We start from the raw sequence: 24,841 nt of genomic DNA on the forward strand, positions 1-24,841 counted from the left end.
TGTGAAAATTTTGAAGGGTCATTAATTAAATGATTTTCAAAAGAAATTCAAAGCGCAGTAAGATATACATATTTTTTACTCTTTTTTTTTTTTTGATCAACACAAGTGTGCTGCAGAAGTTCAACTATATGTTCAAGTGTGCCATGAGATAAAAAAGGTTGAAAACACTGCTTTGGAGGGACATCAGAGGCTCTCTGGACCAGGGTGAGGCAGGAGGTGGGGAAACCTGTCAGGGCAGTACTGGGGCGGGGGCTAGAGGGAGCAGTGGGGTCCCGGGTCGGGGGTGAGAGACTTAATTTGGGATTTGTTGGGAAATAGCAGGAACTGGTCTGGATTCTCCATCTGAGTCTGAGAGGCCACAAAAAAGAAAAAAAAGGAGCCAGAAAAAGGATAAAGGAAAACAGTACATTAGAAGAGAAATGTCAATAAGTTTTTCAAAGGCTTTTATAAAGGGAAAAGATTTAAAGAGTTGTGTCATTTTAGGGGATGATGAAGACCGATGCCACATAAATGGTTCTTTTAAGTTTAATAGATTTTTAGAAATTTAAGGAGCATTAATGAAAAAGCAAAGGCTTATGTGAGCTAAGAGAAATAAATACAGGTTAAAGTTAAAGAGAAGTAAGGCAGATAAGAGATATGTATATGAGAAATACGAGAATTAAGGGAAATGTAGGTTAAAACAGAGTCAAAAGCAGAGAAAGCAGACAGGCGCTTCACCATCATGGCAGCCCAGGGGACAGAGACTGAGGTGATGGACAGGGTGGGAGGATGTGGGTGAGTGCAGAGCTAAGTGGCAGAGCAGAGCTACCCATTGGAGAACTTCCTGTCTCCTTCAGGGAGGTCACGGGCAGGGCCACAGGCCAGTCAGGGGGTTCATGCAGCGGCACCTTTTGCTGCTAACATAGGCCCAGGTAGGTTCTTCAGAGCAGGTGTGGCTCTGAAGCAGTGGCTGAGCCCCGGGCGGCAGCCTGGCAGGCTTGTCCTATCCTGCAGTGACCAGAGTAGATGGTTGGGACGGGGAGGTAAAGGCCTCATCTTCATATTGCTTAGGGGCACTCTGGGGGGAAGAGACGGAGGAACACCCAGGCTCCTGAGGTGTTCCTCATGCAGAGCGGTGACTGGGATGCTGTGGTGGCAGGTGGAGCAACCGGAAAGCCAATGTGAGCAGAACGCCTGGGGCTGGGGCTACACTTCCCATCTTCTGGAATAGTGTCCTTGCCTCTGGCACAGAAAACTCACCGAAGGCCCATTAGTACCTTGTCTACTCTAATTGCTGGCCGAGGTAATGTCTCCTTCCTTTGTTGATCGCTGTTGAGGACCAAGGATAGGACTGTGGTGGAAAGATGTGGCCTTGGGATGGAGCCCAGGCCAAGTTCTGACTGCCCTTGTTAGCTGTGCCTTCGAGCACTTGTGTCCTCCCTGAGCATCTCTTTCTCATTGTGCTTTGGAGGCTGTGGTGGTGATGTCTGCCTCCCTGGGGTCCCGGGATCAGCGTGTGTGTGTGTGTGTGTGTGTGTGTGTGTGTTTCAAACCTGCAGAGCTCTGAGCAGCAGTTGGGGGCACCTCTGGACTCCTGCGAACTTTGAGGAAAACAGTACCTGCTTATTTCTTCTCACTAATCAGCTCCCCCAAGATATGTGGGACAGTCGGGAAGTGCTGACTGGATGGGAGGATGGATGAGTTTTCTGCAGCACTGAGTGTTTTGGGGGTCCCATTTTCCAGTGGCCCACTCCCTTCCTTGTTCCTACTCTCTAATGAGGGAGGTGAAACTGGGGCATCTGACTGGTCTATGGAACACATGTAGTGGCCGCCAGGGGTGGCAATGCCAGCAGCCACCCAGACGTGCTGAAGATCCTAAATTCCTGGACCAGATGTATTAACATGGTTTCTCCCTTCATCATGGCCCAACTTGAAGTTCAAAAGCAGAAAGCACGCTGGGGACTGCACCTGCTTTCTGTCCCCTCTCCCACTCTTCTCTGCTGCACTCCCCCCACCACATGCCTGCATGCTGCCCTTCTCCCACAGCCAGCCTCTGCGCAGCCTGGACCCTGGCTTCCCACCATTCCTCATTTTCCTAACTCTCCGATGCTGCCCGTACCCTCCCCCAGCTCTTGGGCCCTGGTGAGGTGCAGTCTGCTTTTGTTCCTGGTCTAGGTGTGTGCGCACTGTCGAGCTTGGAGTGAGAGCTAGTTTGGTGAGCCCTGTGGTTTTCTTGTGCTTTCAGGTCATCTTCCACGATGTCGCGGTGCTGACGGACAAGCTGTTCCCTGTTGTGGAGGCCATGCAGAAGCACTTCAGTGCTGGCTCAGGGACCTACTACAGTGACTCCATCTTCTTCCTGTCCATCGCCATGCATCAGATCATGCCCAAAGGTAACCTGGCCTTCCAGGAGCAGTAGCCCCTGGGGTTAGCTTTTCATCCATTTCTCTGGCTCTACCAATACTGCTGGGGCCCTGTGTCAGAGACTGGAGTCCCCCGAGACCCAAAAGACCATGAGGAAGCCAGCCAAGCTAGCCAGCCAGAGGTACACTGGGTTGCACAGCTCCTGGGGCCCATTTGTGAGGACAGCATGAGTGGTGCAGGGCACTCATCATTGTGGCTTCCATCCTCAACTCCCAACTTAGTTTGCTCATTGGAAAAATGGCAGGTTGGACTAGATGATTCTCCATTAAAATTTGTGGTCCTTTTCTTTCTAATTTGAACCTGTACTTACCCAATTTTAAAATATCAAAATTATATGTCAAAGATACAAATTATGACCCACCAGGACTTTCTATGAAACTCTGATGCACAATTAAAAGGATTTTCTGGGCTTCTCTTCCACGAGGGAAGGAGAGGTACAACTGTGGCCTATACCTGGTTTCTGGGTGCTTCACCCAGTGATTGACCTTTGATTGGTCTGGAACCCTGGATATTGCCCAGTTTCTGGCCCCAGTAAACTGTGATCTGAGCTTCTTAGAGGTGGGAAGAGGTGTTCAGGGCCTTGGGGTTATCAGTTGTCTGCACTGTGGCAGGTTGACTTTCTAGCAGTTTCCAGACCAGGCAGGACCTGATAGCCCAGGGAACGGCCAGGCCATTTGGTAGAGAGGTCTGCTTTTCTGGCCCAGCAGACAAAAAGTGAAGGAGAAGTGAACCAGAAGCTCAGGAATTGAAAGTTGAATCTTGTTTCCCATTGGCAGGTTGTCCTACTGCAGAGAAGAGCAGGCCATCCATTCTGATAGCTCTTGCTCTCTGCAGACAGGTTCTAGCACCACTGAGGCTTCTGAGTGTTCTCCTTGTTGAAGCCAAGGGCTCAGGGACTCCATCAAGTAGGAGCTTGAAGGAGAGACATGAGCCCACCACAGGGCATAGGCAGAAGAGCTTGAGTTTCAGATCCTTCCTAGTGAACCAGGAGCCGCCCTGTTGGCTCACCAAACCTTCCTCCACATCCTGTTACAGGTAGTGCTGACTGAGGAGCTGTGGCACCTGCCAGGGTGACACAGCCACTTAAATGGCAGAGCTGGGGTTTGAACCCAGGTCTGTCTGGCATGGAGGCCTACTTTTCTAAACAGTAGTTACATCTGGGCTGTCAGGGGCCCCATGTGTGCCCTCTGTGGGCAGGCCCTGTGTCGGAGCTGTGGGCAGCTCAGACTGGAGGAGGGCTGGCTCTGTTCTAGATATTAGCGGGAAGACAGATATAGGTGCTGGTCCCAGCTCTGCCACTGACCACTTGCACGCCTTTGACTGAGCCACTTGGTCTCTCTCAGCCTCAGTTTCTCCCCCTGTAAAATGAAGGACTGCACCAGAGAGCTGTTTCACTTTGCATTGTGAAGAGCCCAGGGCCGATGGAATCATCCTACCTCTTACTGCCCCCACACCACTCCTGACATCTATCTTGATCTGCTATATATAGGGACTCCCCAGATGAGACAGGTTCTATGGGTTTGTTCTTAAGTTGAATTTGTATGTAAGTTGTAACAGGTGTATTACCTAATACCCTGTATTAGCCTCTAGTCTTAAGTGCGAGTCGAAAATAAATCAGATATTAGTAACTCAGGGACTGCCTGTATATCAGGCTGTGGCATAGAATCTATTTGCTCAAAGGGTTCTATGGCTAAACAAGTCTAAAAGGGCTCAATGAGATGGGCCTTTGGGGCTAGCGCAGTCCTATGGCCCTGCATCTGTGATTGGCCTTGAATGAAATGCCATGGCTGAAGAACTGTCAAGTGACACAGGAAATCGGGGAAGAATGCCTGACCTCCCTCACCTCTCTCTGTCAGCTAGTAGGTCCTTGCCCAACATGTGCTAAACCTTCGGTCAGATTATGAGAGGTCCCCAGAGGAAGGTGAAATGTAGCTCCTCATGGAAGAGGAGACAGTCTGTCTCACAGCTGTAGGAGAGCCGCAGTGAATTGTGCAGGACAGATGACAAGAGCCAGGATGCCCAGCCACCCCCCTGCTGCTCTCTAATGCTGAGCTCTCTAATTACTCCAGGAAGGTGCTCTGCCGCTCTGAGTTAGTCCTGCCTCTGCCCATAGCTTGGTGTATTTGGGGCGGTTTCTGTAGAGAGCTCCTCGAAGCAGATGGGTTAGGTCACTGATGTCCCTCCAGGCACAGCCCCCAGCCCCCTGAGGGGCCTGTGTCAGGAGCTGGGGAAGGAGTTGTCAGAGATGACCCTGGGGCAGCCCCAAACACCCAGTTGACTCTTGGGTTCTTTAGGCGATCAATAATGTGCTTCCGGAGATTTATTTTTATATATGCCTAGGATCTGCTTCCTAAGAAATGGGTTATTATGAGTTACAAAAATGTAATAGTCATAAAATAAAAGGAGCAGTCCTTGCGTATCGTGTGGCGTCTGGGGCATGTTCTGCCAGGAAGTCTGGCTGCCGTGCGGCACTTGGCAGTGTTGCGGGGTTTCTGCTGGGCAACTTTCAGAAGGACACACTGTTTCCAGTCATCAGTAGTGCTGTCTTGAGTCTGTCATGATTCTTTATTGCTGCCTTTTTTGTGTTCATTTTTTTTTTTTTTTAATTCTAGAAATTACTGTTGCTTTGAGCTGTGGTGTATGGTTTTGTCCTAGAGTAAGGGCTGTGTTTTTGCTACTTCGGTTATTTCGCTGCTTTCACGGCATTCCTTGTATTTTTTTTTTCCTCCAGGAAAGTGAGGATGGAGTCTGAGCCCTTGGTATCATGCAGGAAGGCTGGGTCGGACAGACTGTGCTCCTCTGAGTTAAGTCTCAAGATGGCCTGTCTGGAGTTTGGCCCAGAAATTTAACCTCTTCTCCCTCTCTCGCTTCTGTATCAGAAGTGCCACCCTTCTGTACCTGAACTACTTTAAAAATATGTTTACTCCTTTTTTTATTTTAAAAGTAATAGTTACTCCTAAAAGAATATCTGAAAATGACATTAAAGTAGGAAAAAAGTTATCTCTTTGCTACCATATAAACATCATCACTGTTCATTCTTTTATTTTCTAGTATATTCTTAAAATGTAGCTTTTTAAAATTCAAAGTAGGAGTTATATATTCAAATCATTGAGTTTTTTCTATATCAAGATATGAAATTAAACCTTCATTTCAACTCAAAAAAATGAAAAAATGATACAAGTAAATCTGATTTTTTTTCAATTAATGTTACACATCACCATTTTGAGTAATTATATGTGTAATTTTTGAAAATTTTTCACGAGTCCATTGAGTAGACAAATCTTCGTTCACTTTAACATTTTCCTGTTCTCAGCTAGCTAGATGCTTTTCATGTGTGTGATTCTTTTCTTTATTTAAGAGTTGGTCCTTATGATAGCTCCCCAAGGGTGGCACTACCAGGCCAGAGGTGATCCTTATGGAGCCAAGGTGTGTCATCTTCCCTGCCCAGCCAGTGTCATTGGCTTGCACAAGTGAGATTCTCCATGGTTTCCCAAGCCTGCTGGTGGCTGACCTCTTGCACGGACCTCAGGCTGCCACATGAGAGCTTCGAGGTAGTTGCTGTCCCTACTGACAGGAGAGGAAAGTGAGTAGCTGGGAAGCGAGGCTCTTCTCCAGGTTGGGGAGTTCAGGGCCCTGATCCTGGGGCCATGCCCATTCTGATCCTAAAGTACTCAGCCTCCTGTACCCTTGCAGCTGCTTGCAGCTTACGGAGCTTGGCCACCTCACTCGTCCTCTTGCCCTGCACAGGGGACCTTGGTTGGGACCGGGTTGGGGTTGTCAAACCTATGCATTTCACCCTGACTGTCCCCCTTGAGCAGCGCTGTCTGGAACCATGGTTGTAGACTAAGGGCGTCAGGAAGAATGAAGGGGTCCTGCCATGCAGGACACAACGGCTCTGATTTTGGTCAGAGCTTGTTTTTCTTTCCATTGTTTGTTCAGCATGCAGCTGGCTGGCCAGTCCTGCGCTCACACTTTCCTGCCCCAGTACCCTCCACACACACATAGCTGCTCTCTGCTTCTCACTTACACTCACTGGACTCTTATCTCCTCCTGTCTGTGGTGTTCGGTTTGTCACCATTGGAAGCATTTAAGCAATGGAAAGGAAAACATTTTTTGCAGCGCTGGAGCTGGAGGGAGTGGAGGGCAGCTCCTCCAGGACTGCTGTGGTTGGTGGCTGTGGCAGGGAAGGTCCCCAGATAGTCAACAGTGCCTTAGGCTGGCCAGAGGCCCCCAGGAACTTTACAGTGGTCCCACACCCACCCTGGAAGGCTCTCCTGTCCTCTGGTAACCCCCTTGTCCATAGATAGCCATTGCCAAGGGTTGCTGCTTGCATGACATGGCACTGGCCACTCTGGGTGTCTCAGAGATGTTCCTGGGCTCATGTTCCGTGGGCCTGGGGTGTGGTCTAGTAATTAGGGTGAATGCCAGGAAGAGCCACACAATGCTGAGGGTTTTAGAAGAGGACAAGTTACAGTCACAGGCATTTGGCAGGAAGAAGGAAGGCTTCGTGGAGGAGGTGGCACCTGAGGTGGGCTTAGCAGGGTGGATGAAGTTGCATTATGTGGAAATAGGGGTAGAGAGTGGTCCAGGCAGAGAGGACCATGAGCTGAGGTGGGCGGGTAGGAAGAGTTGTGTGTGTCTGGATGGCAGCACACTGCCCATTTGGACAAGTGCGTTAGGGCATGTGGGGAAGCAGTGAGGGAGAAAATGGGGCAGGAGGTTAGCCTGTGTGGTGGGGGCCTGGCTGCCAGTCACAGGGGTCAGCCTTGAGCACAGGAGATAGAGCCTTTGTTGGCATTTTTGGTGGGGAGGAACCTGACCGGATTTGTGCTTTGGGAGAGCTTGATGTATCCAAGAAGTGGGGTGGATTGTTGGGGGAGATATTGGAGTCACTTGCACATCTTTACTGGTTGTCTATAGGGCTGGATGCCATGGGCAGGCTGTGAGAGAGCCCAGGTGACTCTGTGGCTGCAAGCAGCAGACAGTAGGTTGAGTGTGTATACATATGTGCGCACACATGTTCCTGTGTTCCAAGCATGTACACATGCAGAAGACGGGGTATAGTGCCCTGTGAAACCTGGCAGGTAGCCCTAGCTGATGTAATCTCCCTCTCTCTTCAAGGACCTGGGGTTGTAGGGATCTTTGCATTGGCTGCCACAGGGGCAGTTATGGATTAACTTGAAGTTTCTAACTACTTGATGGGATCAGAACAAGAGGAAGTAAAAAAGTTATGCAAGTGGCAGAGTAGACAGTCCTCCTTCCATAGCTCTGCTTGAGGGTGCTGCGGATTCCTATACAACCAGGTCCGATATTTCTGTCATGAAACTACTTGCTCCATCAGTCTTTGGCACTTTAGCATGAATTACCCCCATTCAGTTACTTTCCTCTGAATACTGAACTGGAGATAGATTCTCCCGGAGAATGAAATGAAAGGGGATGAGATGGGTGCTATTGTTGGTCAAATAATGAGATTGAGAGAGAGGTGAAAAGGAGGAGAAATAAAGTATTTTGTACCTTGGTGCACTCCTGAGGCCTTTTGGAGATGAGCTCAGGCTTATCTGGACAAACCTGAGTCCTGGGAGAGGGGAGGGAGTTGAGAGGAAGGAAGTCAGCTGCTGAATTCAGACTGGTGCGGTCTTGCTTAGGTGAGGTCTGAACCCTGAGAAACTCTGCTTTCCTGCCCTAGTTCTTTGCTTACTAGACTATGAGTCTTGCTCGTGTGCCTGGAATCCAGGCCCGGGTAGGAGAGATGAGGTCTTGCTCTGGCAAGTTGGTCTCAAACTCCTGAGCTCAGGCGATCCATACACATCGGCCTCCCAGAGTGCTAGGATGACAGGTATGACACCGTGCCTGGCCTGATGTTTGTCTTCTGTTTTTTTAATTATTAGATTGGGAGGTGGGGTGGAAGACCACAGAGGTAAAGTGACCTTTTCATCACATCATATCAAGGGGATGTGATTTGTCACTGTCCAAGGAGACCTTGAGCACCTGGCTCAGGTGGTGTTTGTCAGGTTTCTCCACCACAGAGTGACTTTTCCCCTCTTTTCATGCTGCCCACTTTGGAAGGAGGTCACTTTGGTGCAGCCCATGCCTGCATAGTGCATAGTCACTTCTCAAAGGCATCATGTCCCTCCTGTGCATCCTACTGGGAATGTCTTCCCCCTTACAAGTGCCACTATGCATGTGCTGTAGGAGATTTTGAAGAACTGGTTTGCCCTTCCAGATGACAGACCTCATTTTGCTGCACAGTGCACTACAGGCCGAGTCTGAGTGTCCCTTGATCTCCTGATCTCCCATGTCTGCAGGCAGCACTGAGGTAGGCAGGACTGAGCAGGTGGGAGAAGAGCAGCTACATCAGAGAGAGCAGGAGTTTGGGCTCTGGTAGGACAGAGATGGGGGCAAAGGGCAGCACTATGACTCACTGGCCTCTTGACCTTGGGAATTACTCAGATGAGGCCTTATGGTGTAGTGATTAAGAGAATGGGCTCAGGAGCCAGGGTGCCTGGCCTCATAGCAGCCCCATCACCAATCAGCTGGGATACTCTGGTTAAGTTACTTGATTTCCCTGTGCCTTGGTTTTCTCATTTATGAATTGGAGATAATAGCCTTTCACATCTGGTGGGCTGTTATGAAAATTAAATGAATTAGTGCATACACACATAATAGGCTTAGGACAGTACCTAGTGCCTGGTGCATGGCAGATAGCCTATGTGTTAGCCTGACGCCTCTCTGGACCTAGGTCTCCTGATCTGTAAGATGGGACAGTATAGGGTATCTCGAAAGTTCCTTTGGGACCCTTACACAGTACTGCCTTCAGAGGATTGATGATGATGTCTGTAACAGCACTTACCAAGGTGTCTGGCACATCTTGAGTGCCCAGTAATTGCCAAGAGCTGTTTTGGTGATAATGACGTATCATGCATCTAAGCATGACACTGAAGGGTGTGTGGCTAGAGTTATTTGCAGACTCTTAGACCACCTGCTTTTGCCTTTTGGAAAGAGATTTTAAGGCAGTTCTCTGCAAAGCATGTCAGCCCCACAAGTGAGAATTGCCGTCTCTGACCTGCCTTGGTCTCAGGGTTATGTTAGTCAGAAATGGAGTCATGCAGCTAAAAATGCTTTTTCCTTGACCTTGCCCTGTAGCTCTCAGAAGTGGGGTTCCTGAAATCTATACAATCACAGCATATGATTATTACTGCCACCTGCCCTAGCCTTCTTATGTTATCTGAGGACATCTGTTTGGGTGAAAAGATGAGGCAAATGCAAACTATGGTAAAACCCTTCAAGATGTGGGATTTGGGGCCTGAGCCTCCTCTGCCTAGAGTCCCATTTTTTTTTTTTAGAGACAGAGTCTCACTTTATCACCCTGGGTAGAGTGCCCTGGCAGTGTCACACAGCTCACAGCAACCTCCAACTCCTGGGCTTAGGTGATTCTCTTGCCTCAGCTTCCTGAGTAGCTGGGACTACAGGCGCCTGCCACAACTCCTGGCTATTTTTTTGTTGAGGTATGGCTGGGGCCAGGTTTGAACCCCCCACCACCCTCAGTATATGGGGCTGGCACCCTACTCACTGAGCCACAGGCGCCACCCCCTTTTTGAAGCTTAGTGTGATGCTTGTCATTGTGGAAAGAATGGCAAAGCCGTCAGGTGACAGGCTGGGGTTGCCTAGTCCTGCTCCCAGCCCCCTACCTGCCATCACGGGAGCCATCAGCCTGAGTCCTCATTTCGGTGTCTGTCACAGGGGCCTTGCTGTCCTGAGGCCACAGGCAGACAAACGGACTCCCGCGAGGACATTCTTGGGTCCCCTTTGGGTCAGTGGTGCCAGATGGGAAGGCCAGTTGAAGCTGTGGGAGTGGAATGGAGGCAGGGCTGGCAGGCCCACAGCTGGGGCAAGGTCCAGGCTGGCAGCTCTCACTCACTCACTCACTCACTAAAGCACGCCCTGAAACACTGAGGTCAGTGTGTGGCCTTTTGTAAAAGCCTTTAAATGTCTATCTTTTTTTCCCTTAAGTAAAATTCGACAAATGCGGTAGAAGCCGTACTATTTTGATTTCTTTGTTCTGTACTTTTGTACTTCTACGCACTACCATGGGAGGTCTTTAGTATTCTCTATGTTCTTTCATATTCATTTCATAAAACAGAGGAGGCTTTTTTCTATATTTATAGAAATTCATTACTTTGTTTAGTTTGCAACCCAATCAGGAAACTGTCCTATAATCAAAGTTTAATTAGCCACAGCGAGGCAGCCACGTTTCCAGTGGAGGGGTTCTGGAGGGAATGTGTGTGCATTCTGCAACCTGGGAGTGGTGGCCAAGGGTTGGAAACCACAGGGTGGCCTCTTCTCTACCCCTTCCCCCAATACCAGGAGAAAACAGACATCAGGGCCCCCTGATGGTTTTCTAGTGTCCGAAGTCCTTACTGGGAACAGTGCTGATGGTGTGTGCTAGTTACCATGGCTAGTCCTATGGCCTCCACTTGCTTCAGGGTGAAGTGACCTGAGGAAAGATGAGAGGTTTGGTATGGACATGGGGGATCAGCAGGGTGGGGGTGCGTCCTCACTCTGCCCCTCACTGTGCTGGCTGTCTGATGTAGGGGAGAGGGAGGCCCCCTACCCCAAATCCTGCCCTGTAGGAGGGCAAAACAGAATCTGATTTGAGCACCCTGCTTACTAGCGGACGTGGTCACTGGGTAGAGAGTCACATGTGTGACTGTGGCTTTCCTTCTTTCTGGAGTTTGGGCAGGAGAGGTGAGCTGAGGCAGGGCTGGCCTCTGCAGGGCTGGGGGAAGGGCTCTGTTTTCTTCTCTCTCCTCGATTCCTCATGCACACCAGGGTGGACAGTTGGTCCTGCTGAGACACGGACATTCTCTAATGTGTTTTACCAGACGCTCTGTGTCCCACCCCCGCTGATAATAAAGTAGTGCTTGAATGTCCCATCTGCCAGGGCCCCTACTGTGTATGAATGTCTCAGAAACTTCCTTGGGAAGAGGGCTCACTGGGCTATCTCTAACTTCTTTGGTCAAAATAACATCCAGAATTGCCTAAACTCCTCCTAACTTCTAACATAGATCTTAAGTGAACAAACTAACTTCTCTGAGCTGCGGATTCTTTGAAAAATAGGGCTAGTGACTGTGTAAACCTCATGGGGTTGTGGTGAGGACTGAGTGAGAGAGTGTGTGAAGAGTCCCAGTACCTGGCACAGAGAAATGCTGGGTAAGAGACTATGTATTAGCATGTTTCCACTTGGAGGCCTAGTGCATATTAGCAAATCAAAAGCTCTGGTAAGAGGCCAGTTGGGGTGATTCACGCCTGTAATCCCAGCATGCTGGGAGGCCAAGGCAGGTGGATTGCCTGAGCTCAAGAGATGGAGACCAGCCTGAGCAAGAGCAAGATCCTGTCTCTAAAAAATAGCCAGGCATTGTGGCGGGTGCCTGTAGTCCCAGCTACTTAGGAGGCGGAGGCAAGAGAATCGCATATGCCCAAGAGTTTGAGGTTGCTCTGAGCTATGATGCTATAGCACTCCCATGGCACTCTACTGAGGGGGACAAAGTGATATTCTCTCTCAAAGAAAAAAGTAGTACTGTAGTAAATAAAAGCTTAACTTTGTACAACCTAGCATTTCTTTGTTTTTATTTTTGTTTGAGACAGAGTCTTACTATGTCACCCTCAGTAGAGTGCTATGGCATTACAGCTCACAGCAACCTCAAACTCATAGGCTTAAGCATGATCAACAATAGAATGTACATCCTGAGAGATGGTTGTTCCCCAGAGTGCCCTTTAAGAAATGCTGCCCTAAAGTAAGACCCTGCTGGGGTGGGAGTGGGGCAGCACAGCCTGCACTTTCAGAGTGCCACTCTCTGTCCTTCTGGCCTTTGCAGTACAGCTGACAGAACATGTAGTTGGGTGTGACATTCCAATTATTCACTTACTGGTTATTTATTCCATGAGTACTTCCTTAGTGGATTTGAAACAGCTTTGGGTATGCCTAGAGTTTACTTTGGATCTAGAAGGATTAGGAAGGCTTTCCGTGGATCATGGATCTTGGAGGGCACCGGGCGGCGGAAGTATGTTTTGTGACACATTGTGGGTACATCACCCTTGATGCATTGGCCAGTGGCTGGGTTCAGAAGAAGTATGACCTGTAGAGTGGCTGAGGGATCTTGACATTGACCCTTGAGGAAACTGGGCCTGAACACCAGGGAAGACCCCTGTCTTCTGAAGGGCTGTCCTAGGAAATAGGAAGCAGGCCTGTTTTCTGGGGCCCTGACAGGCCACAGCACCTGCAGCTCTGGCACCACCTTTCCTTGAGCCTGTGGGCAAAACCTTTCCCTCCTGAGGGGTCAGGTCCTCACCTGTAGACTGCTGGGCTGGCTAAGGTACAGAGGTGCCGACAGGCTGCCCCCCTGGCTGTGAGTGATGCCCTGTGTGGTCATTTTGTCATCTCCAGGGGGGTTTTCAGTGGCAGTGCTCCTGGGTAGGTAAGTGCCTGTTCTCTTCTCACAGCTCTGGTGTCTGGTCTTTCCTGCAATGCCCACAGGTGTTTGCTGTGTGATCCCTGGGACTGAAGCCCTCTCTGTAGGCTGTGGGGCAGCCAGATCAGCTGCTTCTGCCGCTCTCTTGTGCACCCTGCTGTGGCTGCCCCAGCTTCCTGCTCCCTCCCCTGGCCCCTCTCTCCAGTGGTGTCCCCAGGCTCCCTCCCCTCCTTTGGATCTTCATGGAGAAGTCACTCCTCAGAGGGCCTCCCTCCCTGACCACCTGGCTAAAAGACCATGCTCCTCCCCATGGAGAGCCCACACCCTGAACTGCTTTATCTTTGCTCATAGTTCTAGGTTCCTCTGATTAGGAACGTGTTTTTCTTTCTCTATCGAGCACTTTATACCCCACTGAGGTATAAGCTCCATGAGGGAAGGAGGTTTTGTGTGTTCCAGTCACTGCTGTGTTCCCAATGCCTGGAACCATACCAGACCACAGTAGGCATTCGATCGATAAATGTCAAGTGAATTAGATGAACATGTTTTGTTGGGAGCTTATCTCGAATGACTTTATTTTGGAAGTCACCTTGATATGCTGGGGTCAACTTCCTCAGACCTTTCTTTTAAGCCCATCATAGAACTGTCTGGGGATGAAATCCAGAAGCTTCTGAGAAATTCCATAGACTCTGAATATTTCTTGTGGGTTAGTCACAACCAGGAGTCTGAATTTCCTGGACAGACCGTTTCTTGAGCCTTGAGGAAACAGATCAGACTGATTTCCCTGTGAGTCAAAGGTGGTTCAGCATGGAGTGAGGGGCAGTTCTCATGTGAAGAAAACAAAGGAAAAATAGATATTCAAGAACTTGCTTGAGTGAAAACATCTGAATAAATACTGAGCAAAGGTGATAAACATGCATCCAATGACTTCAGTGAAAACTGTTGTCTGCATCTCGTATGGAGAAAATTTGAAGCATTGGAGTTCTTTTATTTTGAAGAGGGACAGTTGAGTAAATTTGTCATAAAATGCTAAAAATAGTAACATGGTAGAAACTGCTTTCTACTAATTTAATGCCAGAATCTCTTTCTAAGCTAATGAAAACAGTTGCCAGATTGGTTGAGCAGTAATGTCTCCCGTTTTGATCTCCTTCATTGGTTTCTGCCTTATAACTTTCCAAAGTCCTCTGTTAAGTTTCTGGCCGGCAGAGAGAGGTGTCACCTAGCCCTTGCTCTTCCTCAGAGGCTGCCCAGCTTTTGTCCGAGGCCTCTTCTCACCTCTGAGGAGTCCGTTTTTCTTGCCAAGTGCAGGGCCCTGGGGTTAGGTGCTGTTGTCTGCCCCCAATATTGATTTTTTTGAATCATGAATCACATAAGAAGCTTTGTCCATTATAGCCATTAATCACAGACCTGTGACATTTGGGGGAATTCCCAGCATCTGGGATAGGACTGAACTTCTGATTTTGAGCTGATTGGATAGCTAACCTCTATTAAGCCCACTACTGGCGTCCCAGCCCTCCCCTGACAGCCTCCTGGGAATTGAGGTGCTCTCTGCCCATCCCTGCCCTTCCTTTTCTTCCCCCTTCCATCCCCATCCACTTAGGAGAAGGTGAGACTCATGTGAGTCAGCTCAATAAAAGGGTGATTATGGGAGAGGCTGGAACTGGAAGTTGGGGCAGCTCTGTGGACCTGTTTGTTTTGGTGATCTGATTTCTTCCTCTCCTGTGGTATCATTGCTTCTTTCTATACTTCTCTATTTTCTTCTCGCTATACCTGCGTTTTTTAAAATGTGAGGTTTTTTGCTCCTACAGAACTGAAGCATGCATGGGGCTTTGGTCTATTATCACTTGCCCTAAGCAGGCATCACGGCTGGGTGACGAGAGAGAATAGTCCAGTCCGGTCAGCCTACAGGCTAGGAATTGCTGTGTTTTTTTGTTGTCATTGGTTCAATTAGCTGGGACCAAGCAGATGGGATCATGTGGCACTGCCTCCTTCAGCGAGGATGTGGGAGGTGGGCAGGTGGGGACACTGCCCTCTCAGGTGCAGAGCAGGCTCAGGGAAGGAGGGGAAAGACATGGATTTGACATGAGTTTTGCCACAATTTTATAGTGGGGGAATTAGGCATTTACATAAATGTGCAAGTACCTGTGATACAAGAAAGAAAGAAATGGGCAGCACGCAAGCAGCAGCCACACTGGGGATGGAGACAGCCTCCGAGGAGGCCTCTGCGACCCCACCTGCTGGGTTCATGCCCTGGCAGGATCCCTTTCTTGACTGTGGGCTAGATTCAATGGCTTGCTTCCTCCACGTTCTACATATCCTTGTAGAAGGTGGCAAAAGCAATGGGCTGTCATTTCTGAGATTATGTTATGAAAGGCTGTGACTTCTACCTTGGGTACCTTCTCTCTTAGCTCTCTCTGAGTCCTTGCCCTGGAGAAATCCAGCTGCTATGTTCTGAGCTGCCCTGGGGTCAGGCCTTGGTGGTAAGGAACTGCTGTCATTGGCCAACAGCAGCCACCTGAGTCAGCTTGGAATTGGGTCTTTATTCACTAAACCTTGAGGTGACTGCATCCCTGACCAGCACCTTGATTATAGCATGTGAACCACAGGTATTCAGCTCAGCTGTGCCTGAGCAGTCTCAGAAACTGTGAGACAGTAAATGTTTGTTGTGGGCAGCTGCTAAGCTTCGGGCTAACTTGTTGTGTAGCAGTAGGTGACTGATACGAGGGGGTTCAGCACAGAGCTGCAGGAGTATAAAGGAGGGTACACCCTTAGCTGAGGAATTTGGGAAGTCTTTGAGAAGGATGTGGTATTTGAGCAAGGGCTGCCTGTTTTCCATAGAGTGTATGTGTCTGGTATAGGTGCATCATCTGTGTGTAACAGAAGACAAGGATTGTCTGTCAGTCCCATTTGCCAATGTGAATGGACTGGATGCCCTGTTTTTCTGTTGCTTATCTTCTGAAAACCTCTAAATCTTCTATTAAAGAAGGACAGGCGCCCTCCTGCCCAGTCTAATGTGTGGCATCTCTAATGAAGGGTGGGTCTCCTAGGCCTGTGGTCCCCATCCATGGTATCACCAATTGTGTGTGAGCTTAGCACCATATATACCAGGCGTCCTCAAACATGTGGCCTGCTGAGGACATTTATCTGGCCCACCAGGTGTTTTTGCCACTGCCGCCTGTCCTGCTTAGCAGCTGACTTCTCCCAGGGCCCATAGTCAGGCCCTCCAATGGTCTGAGGGACAGTGAACTGGCCCCCTGTTTAAAAAGTTTGAGGAACCCTCGACGCTATTAGAGAGCAACAACTCAGGACCCACGGGCCTGGCTTCCCCAGGGCTCCTCAGACCTATGTGCCTCCCGACACCTGCCAGAGGCAGCTCAACTGCAGCCTCTTCCCTTGGTGGCTCTTCCAGAATGGGCTGCTGAGACCCAGGTCAAAGCCCTATCTCTTAGGTGGCAAGGTCTCCCCCTACTTCACTTTTTATTATGGAAAATTTCAAATATTCACAAAAGTAGAGAGGAGAACATAAAAGAGCTCCCGTGCACCCATTACCCAGCTTCAGTTGTTACCAACTCGTGCTTTGCCTTATTTGTTCTCTACTCCCACCCACTGCCTTCTGCCTCCGTTCTGGGTTATTTTGAAGCACATGTCAGATATCATATTATTGTTTTATTCTTAAGTACTTTGATAAGTATTTCCGGCAGATAAGTACTCTTTTTTCTACAAACACAGTATCTATTACGTTTAACAAAATTAACAATACTGCCTACGGTCATCTAACATCCATGTGGTGTTCATGTTCCTTAGCTGTTTATTGAAATCAGGATCCAGGCAAGGACTATATGTTTCATTTGCTTGAATCTTGAGTCTTTCTTTCTCTCTCCTTCTTTTAAATTAAGCTTTTAATTGTGAGACAATTGTAGATTACCATGTAATTGTAAGAAAGAATACAGAGATCCTTTACTCACTTCTCCCCAGTAGTAACATCTTGCAAAACTATAATATGACAGCCAGGATCACGGACAGACGCTTCCATCCCAACCAGGATCCCTCATGCTGTCCTTCTGTGGCTACTCCCATCCTTGGCAACCACTAATCTGTTCCCCATTTCTACACTTTGGTCATTTCAAAATGTCATGTAAAGGGAACCATGGACTATGTAACCTTTTGGGGTAGGCCTTTTTTCACTCAACACAATTCTCAGGGGATTCATTCAGGTTGTTACATGCATTAATAATTCATTCCTTTTATTTTGTGTAGTATTCCTAGTACAGATGGACCACAGTTTGCTTAACCATGCGTCCATGTAAGGGCATCTGGGTGGTTCCCAGTTTTTGGCCATTATGAATAAAGCTGCTTTGACATTTCTGTATAAGTTTTTATGTCAATGCAAATTTTTATTTCTCTGGGATAAGCGCCTGAAATTACAGTAGCTGGGTCTTATGATAGTTATGTTTTATTATTCAAAAATTGCTAAAATTTTATGGTATAACACAAAACTGCAAAGCTTTCCCAAGTGGCTATACCATTCTGCATGCCCATAGCAATGTCTGAATGTTTCTCAAGTCTCTTTCAACCTTTGGGTCTCCTCTCCCTCTGCTTCTCTTCTCTGACCTTCTAAGTGTGGATGAAAACTTGTGTCCTGATCATCTTGAATGACTGAGATGATACGTGTGAAACTGCTTTGTAAACTGTCCCTAACTGGGTCTATAGTGCTTCCCTTTTGTGGGTGTGTCCCAAAATAGTCACAGAACGTCAGGGGAGTCCTGCAGATATTGATTAACTGTCTGCTCCCACACTCCCTGACCTGGCTGGACTCTGTAAGGCAGCTCGGTCTTGAGGGTTTGCAACAGGCTAAGTGTGTTAAAATTCAGCTTGACTTTCAAAGGACATTAGGGGTTGAGACACGCAGGCTGCCTGAGCAACCCCTGAAGACCATAGTCCCTGCCCTCAGGCACACTTCTGCATGACGCTCTGGCTACTAAAACTGTTCCTCTGGGTCACCTTGTCATTCATCCCTACTCATCTGGCCAGCTGGCTGTTCTGACCAGAACAGCTGGCCTTGTAGTCACAGACCCATGCCAGATTTGCTTAAGAGGATGACAATTTTCTATAACATGGTGTATGGCAAGTTCTAAGCTCTATTAGAAACAAAATCCTGAGGCTTTTTAAAAGCACTTTCCTCCCACTTTGTGCTGTATCCAACGTGACTAATTTCCTGCATTGGTCGCGGGCTTTTCCTTACTCTTGCTGATCTGTCAACCGTGCCCCACATTAACGTCAGCCTCTGTTCCTGGGACTGACCTGACGAAAATGTCCCCAGGTTGTTTGGTGACCTCAGACAGACACACAGCAGTCACCTGACCCCATCAGCATCAAGGATCAGTCCCAGTGTACCAGTGAGAGGGGCCACAAGGAATAAAATAATAGGCTGATGGAAAAGACACTTAGCAGAGGAGTCACGTAGGAGAGACACTAACATAGCACAGAGAATGGATCTGTTGGCCATTTGCACCTTACATCAAAGGCTTGAGTAAGTTGCTGGATGTCCGTTCTTTGTCTTTAGAGAAAGATTTTTATTTTGTTAGACTCACTTCCTTTGTGGGCTTGTCCAGTGCCAGCATGCTCCCCTCTGCATTGCTCTTAGTCCCAGGCCTAGGGGTGGGATTGTGTTTGCTGCTCTCTCAGAGGACACGTGGGCCCTAAAAGGGTTTCCTTGAGGTGGAGGAGTGGGGACAGCCACTCAGTTAAACAACTGATGAGCCATCAAAGGCCCCAAGACTGTTGGGTCCCTGGCACGGTGTTCACGTTAAAGCAGGACAGAGGAGTGAACACCTGGCATGGTGTTCCCGTTAATGCAGTGCCAGAGGGCAGCTAGACGTATCTTTGGGGCTGTTCCACATGGCACCTGCTGGCTGTTTCTGTCCCACTGTCCCTCCATGTTGCCCTTCTCTGAGGCAGGGCTTCTGGGAATTCCAAGGAGCCATGTTCTTTCTCGGGGGTCAAAGTGCTTTCTTCTTTGTGCCCCTGTGACTTAGCAGTAAACTTTCTGTAGGTAGTCACTCTCAGGGTAGCACTCACGGAGGCTCTGAGGGCGCAGGGAGAATATTCTTCACCACATAATCTTGTTCACTCATGTTGTAGTTTCTATAAAACTCTCTTTTGTATTTGTACCCCTGGGCTGAAGCAATCCTCTTGTCTCAGCCTCCTGAGTAGCTGAGACAGCTGGTGCGTGCCACATTGCCTGGCTTAAAGGGATCAGATAAGTTGCCCCAAGACACAGCCCTAGTGCAATAGCTGGACCAGAATTTGGGCTGCCTGACTCCAGGGCCTGCACTTTTTAGCAAAAAAAGGGGATTTGGATAATCCACAAACCCTGGGGGAATTTAGTTGGAAGTTGTCCTGACCTCCTTCATTCTTAAAAATAACTTTCAAGGACAAAAAGCAATGCACAGTCAAAAATAACCAAACACAAAACAACAACAAAAGAGCTCATTACAAAAATCGAAAATCATCACAAAAAGAGATGGCAGCAGAAGTAGGCCCTCAAAGACTTCATATGTTGGAATGATCAGACATAGATTATAATGTATGCTGACCATGTTTTAAGAAAGAAAAGACAGCTTGAAAATATCTGCAAGAAACTATAAAAAAGTAACCCGGCATATTTGAAAAAGAGCCAAATACAAGTTCTAGAAATAGTGCAGTGAGTCACACCCATAATCCAAGCACTTGGGGAGGCTGAGGTGGGAGGATTGCTTGAGGCCAGAAGTTTGAGGCCAGTCTGAGCAAGAATGAGACCCTGTCTCTACTAAAAACAGAAACATTAGCTGGTCATGTTGGTGGGTGCCTATAGTTCCAGCTACTCAGGAGGCGAAGGCAAGAGGATCCCTTGAGTCCTGGAGTTTGAAGTTGCTGTGAGCTATGATGATGTGACTCTGCTCTGGCCTGGGCAACAGAGGAAAATGCTGTCTCCATAAAAAAGGTATAGTAATCAGGGCCTGGCACCTGTAGCTCAGTGGTTATGGCACCAGCCACATACATAAAGGCAGGCAGGACCTGGCCCGGGCCAGCTAAACAACAATGACAATTGCAACAAAAAATAGCCTGGTGAGGGACAGCACCTGTGCCTCAAAGGAGTAGGGCGCCGGCCCCATATGCAGGATGTGGCGGGTTCAGACCCAGCCCTGGTCAAAAACTGCAAAAAAGAAAAATAGCTAGGAGGAGGATATTGAATGTTCTGGACACACACACACACACACAAAAAATAGCCAGTCGTTGTGGAGGGCACCTGTAGTCCCAGGTACTTGCAAGACTAAGGCAAGAGAATTGCTTAAGCCCAAGAGTTTGAGATTGCTGTGAGCTATGACTCCATGGTATGCTACTAAGGGCGACATAGTGAGACTCTGTCTCAAAAAAAAAAAAAAAAATACAGTCATCAAAGCAAAAATTACAGATAGTCAACTGAGAAAAATTTCAAAGGTAACCAGTACATGCATGAATTTCCACACTCCTTGCCTACCTCAATTCTTCCTTCTATAAGAATGAGCACTATAGACAGATTTGTGTTGCGTTTTAGACGTTTTTCTATGAATTTAACACATAGCAACACACAATGAAAGTTTTTTTAAACATAAATTAGATTAAACTCTACATATGGACCTTCAACTTACTTTTGTTTCACTTACTAATGTGATAGACATTTTGGTATTGATATATATATATATATATATATGTATTTATATGTATATTGATCACATTGATGAAACTCACTCAAAGTAATTTTTATTTACTTATTTTTGGCCTTTTTTTTGGTTCTTATTTTCAACCACATGCATGTGGTAGAAAATTCAGAAAATACCTGAAGGTATATGAAAAAAACAAGTTTCCTTTTTACTCTCACCGCCCCCCCCGTCTTCAATACCCTGGAATACTTCTGTACCTTAGGTTTTTCACCTCACAATATATCTTGCTGATAGTTCTAAATCAGCAAGGGGTGCCTCATTCTTTTTATAGCTATGCAGTATTTCATTCTGTGGAATTTATTTAGCTAGTCCCTTGTTGATGGAGTTTTAGATTATTTTTCCTTTTTGTAATTAAATACAATGCTGTAGTTACTATCTTGCTTATAAATGATTTTATACATGTGCAATATGTTTCTTGGATAAATTCCTAGAATGAAATTGCAAGCTCAAGGTACGTATATTTTTAATTTTGTTAGATGTTGCTAAATTGCCCCCTCATGACGCTGACACACATTTGTACTTCCACCAGCAATGAGTGAAATTGTCTGTTTCTCTACACCATGGTGAGCTCAGAATGTAAACACACTATTTGATCTTTGCTAATTCGATAGATGAAAAATTATATCTCAATGAAATATTATTTTTTTCTTTCTCTTATTTTGAGTGAAATTGGATCTCCTTTCTTATGATGAGAATCGCTGAGTTTCCTTTTCTGTGAACTAGTCGTGCCCTTGGCTCATTTTTCTACTGAGTTGTTGACTTTTTATTACTGATTTCAAAGTGTTCTATATTTGTGAAGGAAATAAGCATTTTTGTCCCCGATCTTCATTGAAAACTTTTTTTTTAGTTTATCTTCTGACTTTGTCTTTTCTATGAAGTTTAAAAATTTGTTGTGTTGTCTGATGTATTGATCTTGTCTTTTTGTGACTTTCAGATTTTATGTCACACCTTCTTTGCTCCAAGATTACAAAAAACATTATCTTGTGATTTCTGATGAAACACTTTGCAAATTATAAGGTGTTAGCAGAGAAATGAACTCTTATCACCCTAAAGAAGTTGTCACTGCTAGGGGTTCAGGACCTGTGTTTTTCACCATGGTGACTTGATGATGGTGTGAGACTTGAACAGATTTCCACCTAGGCTTCAAGTGCTGTCTTGGTATAAGCTCTGTTTTCTGAATGTAAACCTATTTTCATTGTCGTTCCAGTAGGGTTCTTGATACTGTAAAGATGTTAAGTACAGAATATTAATAATTGTTTACATTTCATAGTGTTTTATTTTGAGGTGAGAGTTTTGTATTAGTTTATAAAAATTAACTTTCCTATTCAGACATCAGGACTATTGTGAGACCTCCAAACAAATGTAACCCCCAGCAGCTTCCAATTTTTGATATTCAGAAGTTTAATAATCTTTATTAAATAAAATATGACATTATTCAGCAGAAAGAATGTACTTTTCCTTTCTAACTTTTACAAATTCTGTATCTAATGTTTAAAAAATGAAGAAATAAGAGTTATGTAGAAATGTGGGGAAATCATAGCTAAAGAAGTAACAATCTCTTGCAAAAGATTTATTTTATGGTTAAAAAAAAAAAGCAGTAGCCTGCTGTCTTCTCTGAATTCATCTAAAGTGCTGCACCTTTCAAGCTAACCCTGTGGATATCTGTGGGTATAGAAGGCTGAGTGCTGTGGATCTCATCGGCTCAGAATCCCCTGTTTGCTTAGGCTTGTGGACCCCAAATTGATAGTGTGCTCAGAGATCCCAGGTTTTCACTTTGGGGGTTGCTGGTAGGCTTAGCAATCTATACGTATGGGAGTGAAAGCTGAAAAAAATTGAATGAAGATGGACAGGGTAGTGGGCAATGGAGCTAGAATGCTCTAACGCAGGGGTCCTCAAACTTTTTAAACAGGGGGCCAGTTTACTGTCCCTCAGACCGTTGGAGGGCCGGACTGTGGGCCCTGGGTCAAGTCGGTTGCTAATCAGGACAGGCAGAGGTGGCAAAAAACCCAGGGGGGCGGATAAATGTCCTAGGTGGGCTGCATGTGGCCCACGGGCTGTAGTTTGAGGACGCCTGCTCTAACGCCATGGCTAAATCTTTCCCTCCCTCCCCTGGATGATGCTCGGGGGAACCTTTTGAAGTTCTCTTTGTCTTTTGATTAACACATTTTGAGATTTGCTAATATAGTCTGTCAGATCACTGCTAATTTTTATTGGCTAGGGACCTATTGGTCTCTCTCTCTCTCTTTTTTTTTAACTTAAAAAAATTTTTTTTAGATTAATATGGGGGTATACATGATTAGGGTACATTGCTTGCATTTGTTAGGTAAAGTCCAAGTTGTAGTTGAGCCCTTCACCCATGAGGTGTGCTATATACCCTTCCATTGGGCCTGTTAGGCGAGAGCTTATCAATTTCCCGCTCTCCTCCCCCTCTTTCCTCATCCCACTTGATTTTAATTTTCTTTTTCTCTTGTATGGATGTGTAGTTGTTCATCTACTGGCTCCATATTAGTATTGTATGCATTGGATATTTGCTTTTCCATTCTTGAGATACTTTACTGATGAGAATGTTCTCCAACTCTATCCAGGTTAATATAAAAGATGCAAAGTCTTCATCTTTTTATGGCTGACTAATATTCCATAGTGTGTGTGTGTGTGTGTGTGTGTGTGTGTATCGCAGTTTATTAATCCATTTGTGGGTTGATGGGCACTTGGGTTGTTTCTACATCTTAGCAGTTGTGAACTGAGATTCAGTAAACATTCTAGAGCAAATATCCTTATGGTAAAATGCCTTTTTTTCCTCTGGGTGGCCCAGAAATGAAAGGTCAGTGCCTACTTTCCACAGTGGCCTGAGTGATAAAACCAGGCAACATACCTCCACAAAACAAGACAAACAGAACTCCTCCATATTTATCAGTTCTCTCAATAAACATGAAAGGCTTGAATTCCCCACTGAAGAGGCACAGGCCAGTTGATTAGATGAAAAAGCACAAGACAACATATGATAACTTCAGGAAACACATACAACCTCTCAGGACCAAATAAGACTCAGGGTGAAGGGTTAGAAAACAATATTTCAGGCAAATGGAAATCAGAAGAAAGGAGAGGTCGCAATTTTATTTGCAGATGCAACTATTTTTAAAGCAACCTGTCGGTCTCTTTAGTGTAACATTGCAATCTCTGCCTATTCTGTCATCTGTTGATTCGGGGACTAGCTCTAAATATTTATGAATTTCATTTCTGTGTTACTGGAGGAGAGTGTCTTTAGAGTTCTTTTCCTGACATCTCAGCAGAGTGGTATTCGATGCTCCAGAGGCCAAGTCTGAAATTGACCCCATCTATCCCTCTGTACTCGTCACTGTTAGTTAGCTCTCAGTTACCTGTGCTGATGGAGGGGAGGAGCAGAGGAGTAGCTAGGTCCCAAACTTGGAATTGATCAGAATGCTAAGGCTGTGTGTCCTTCTAGGCCTCTGGTTATGATAGCTTTTCTTGTCCAGGCAGGTGCTGTGAGGTGTAGATGGTGCCTAAAATGTGTGCATCAGCCCTCTGGGACTTGGGTCTGGAGGGGCCACCAGGATAGGTATTCTACCTGATATCAGCAAAAGTGTGAAAAGACACTGGAGCAAACCCATGCCTTACTAAAGAGAAGCCTGAGACTCAGTACAATTTCTGCATCTAGGGGGGCAGAGATAGGATCATCCATAAGGAATGGCCTCATGACAGGACTGAGTATAGAATTTGGGAGGAGGGTCTGAGAGAGCTGGTGCCATTGTTGGTACATGGTTTGAGAATGTGTTGGGATGGCCTGAAGGTAGAGGATTGAGATGGATCCCAGAGTTAGGCAGTAGTAAGAAATGTCCCAGAAACAGATGGGTTAATGTATATCCTGGGGACTCCAGGATATTCAGAGTTCCTCTCTTTCTGGAACTGAGGGCCCTTCCTAATATATACTCTTAGGAGGTCCTGGCCATGTTTCACTGTTGATTTGAAAGACAGTGAGTTCGATATTTCTTCACTGAGGATGCCAGAAGTCCATGGTTTTTCATAAGGTGCTTATGATCATGTAGGCCAGTGGCTGTGAACACAAGAGTGGATCAGAATCACCTAGGAAGGTTTTTCAGATATTTGGCCTAGGTTCCAACACTCAGAGATTTCTTTTTCAATTGAGGTGAAATACACACACACACACACACACACAAACATACACACACACACACACTCACAGTGGAGATA

The 24,841-nt window shown here is 46.6% G+C and overlaps 1 protein-coding gene across 1 annotated transcript in view; it reads left to right on the forward strand.

Moving 5' to 3' along the window:
- Positions 1-24,841, forward strand: part of XXYLT1 (xyloside xylosyltransferase 1) — a 186,170-nt gene that overhangs the window by 35,369 nt on the left and 125,960 nt on the right. The window contains exon 2 of the mRNA XM_003792687.3: positions 2,225-2,372. Within this exon, the coding sequence (XP_003792735.1) occupies positions 2,225-2,372 (148 nt within the window). The remainder of the gene's footprint in view (positions 1-2,224; positions 2,373-24,841) is intronic.

The sequence above is a fragment of the Otolemur garnettii genome, unplaced genomic scaffold (assembly GCF_000181295.1).
Source record: "Otolemur garnettii isolate 467f Iridium unplaced genomic scaffold, OtoGar3 scaffold00060, whole genome shotgun sequence".
Taxonomy (NCBI): Eukaryota; Metazoa; Chordata; class Mammalia; order Primates; family Galagidae; genus Otolemur; species Otolemur garnettii.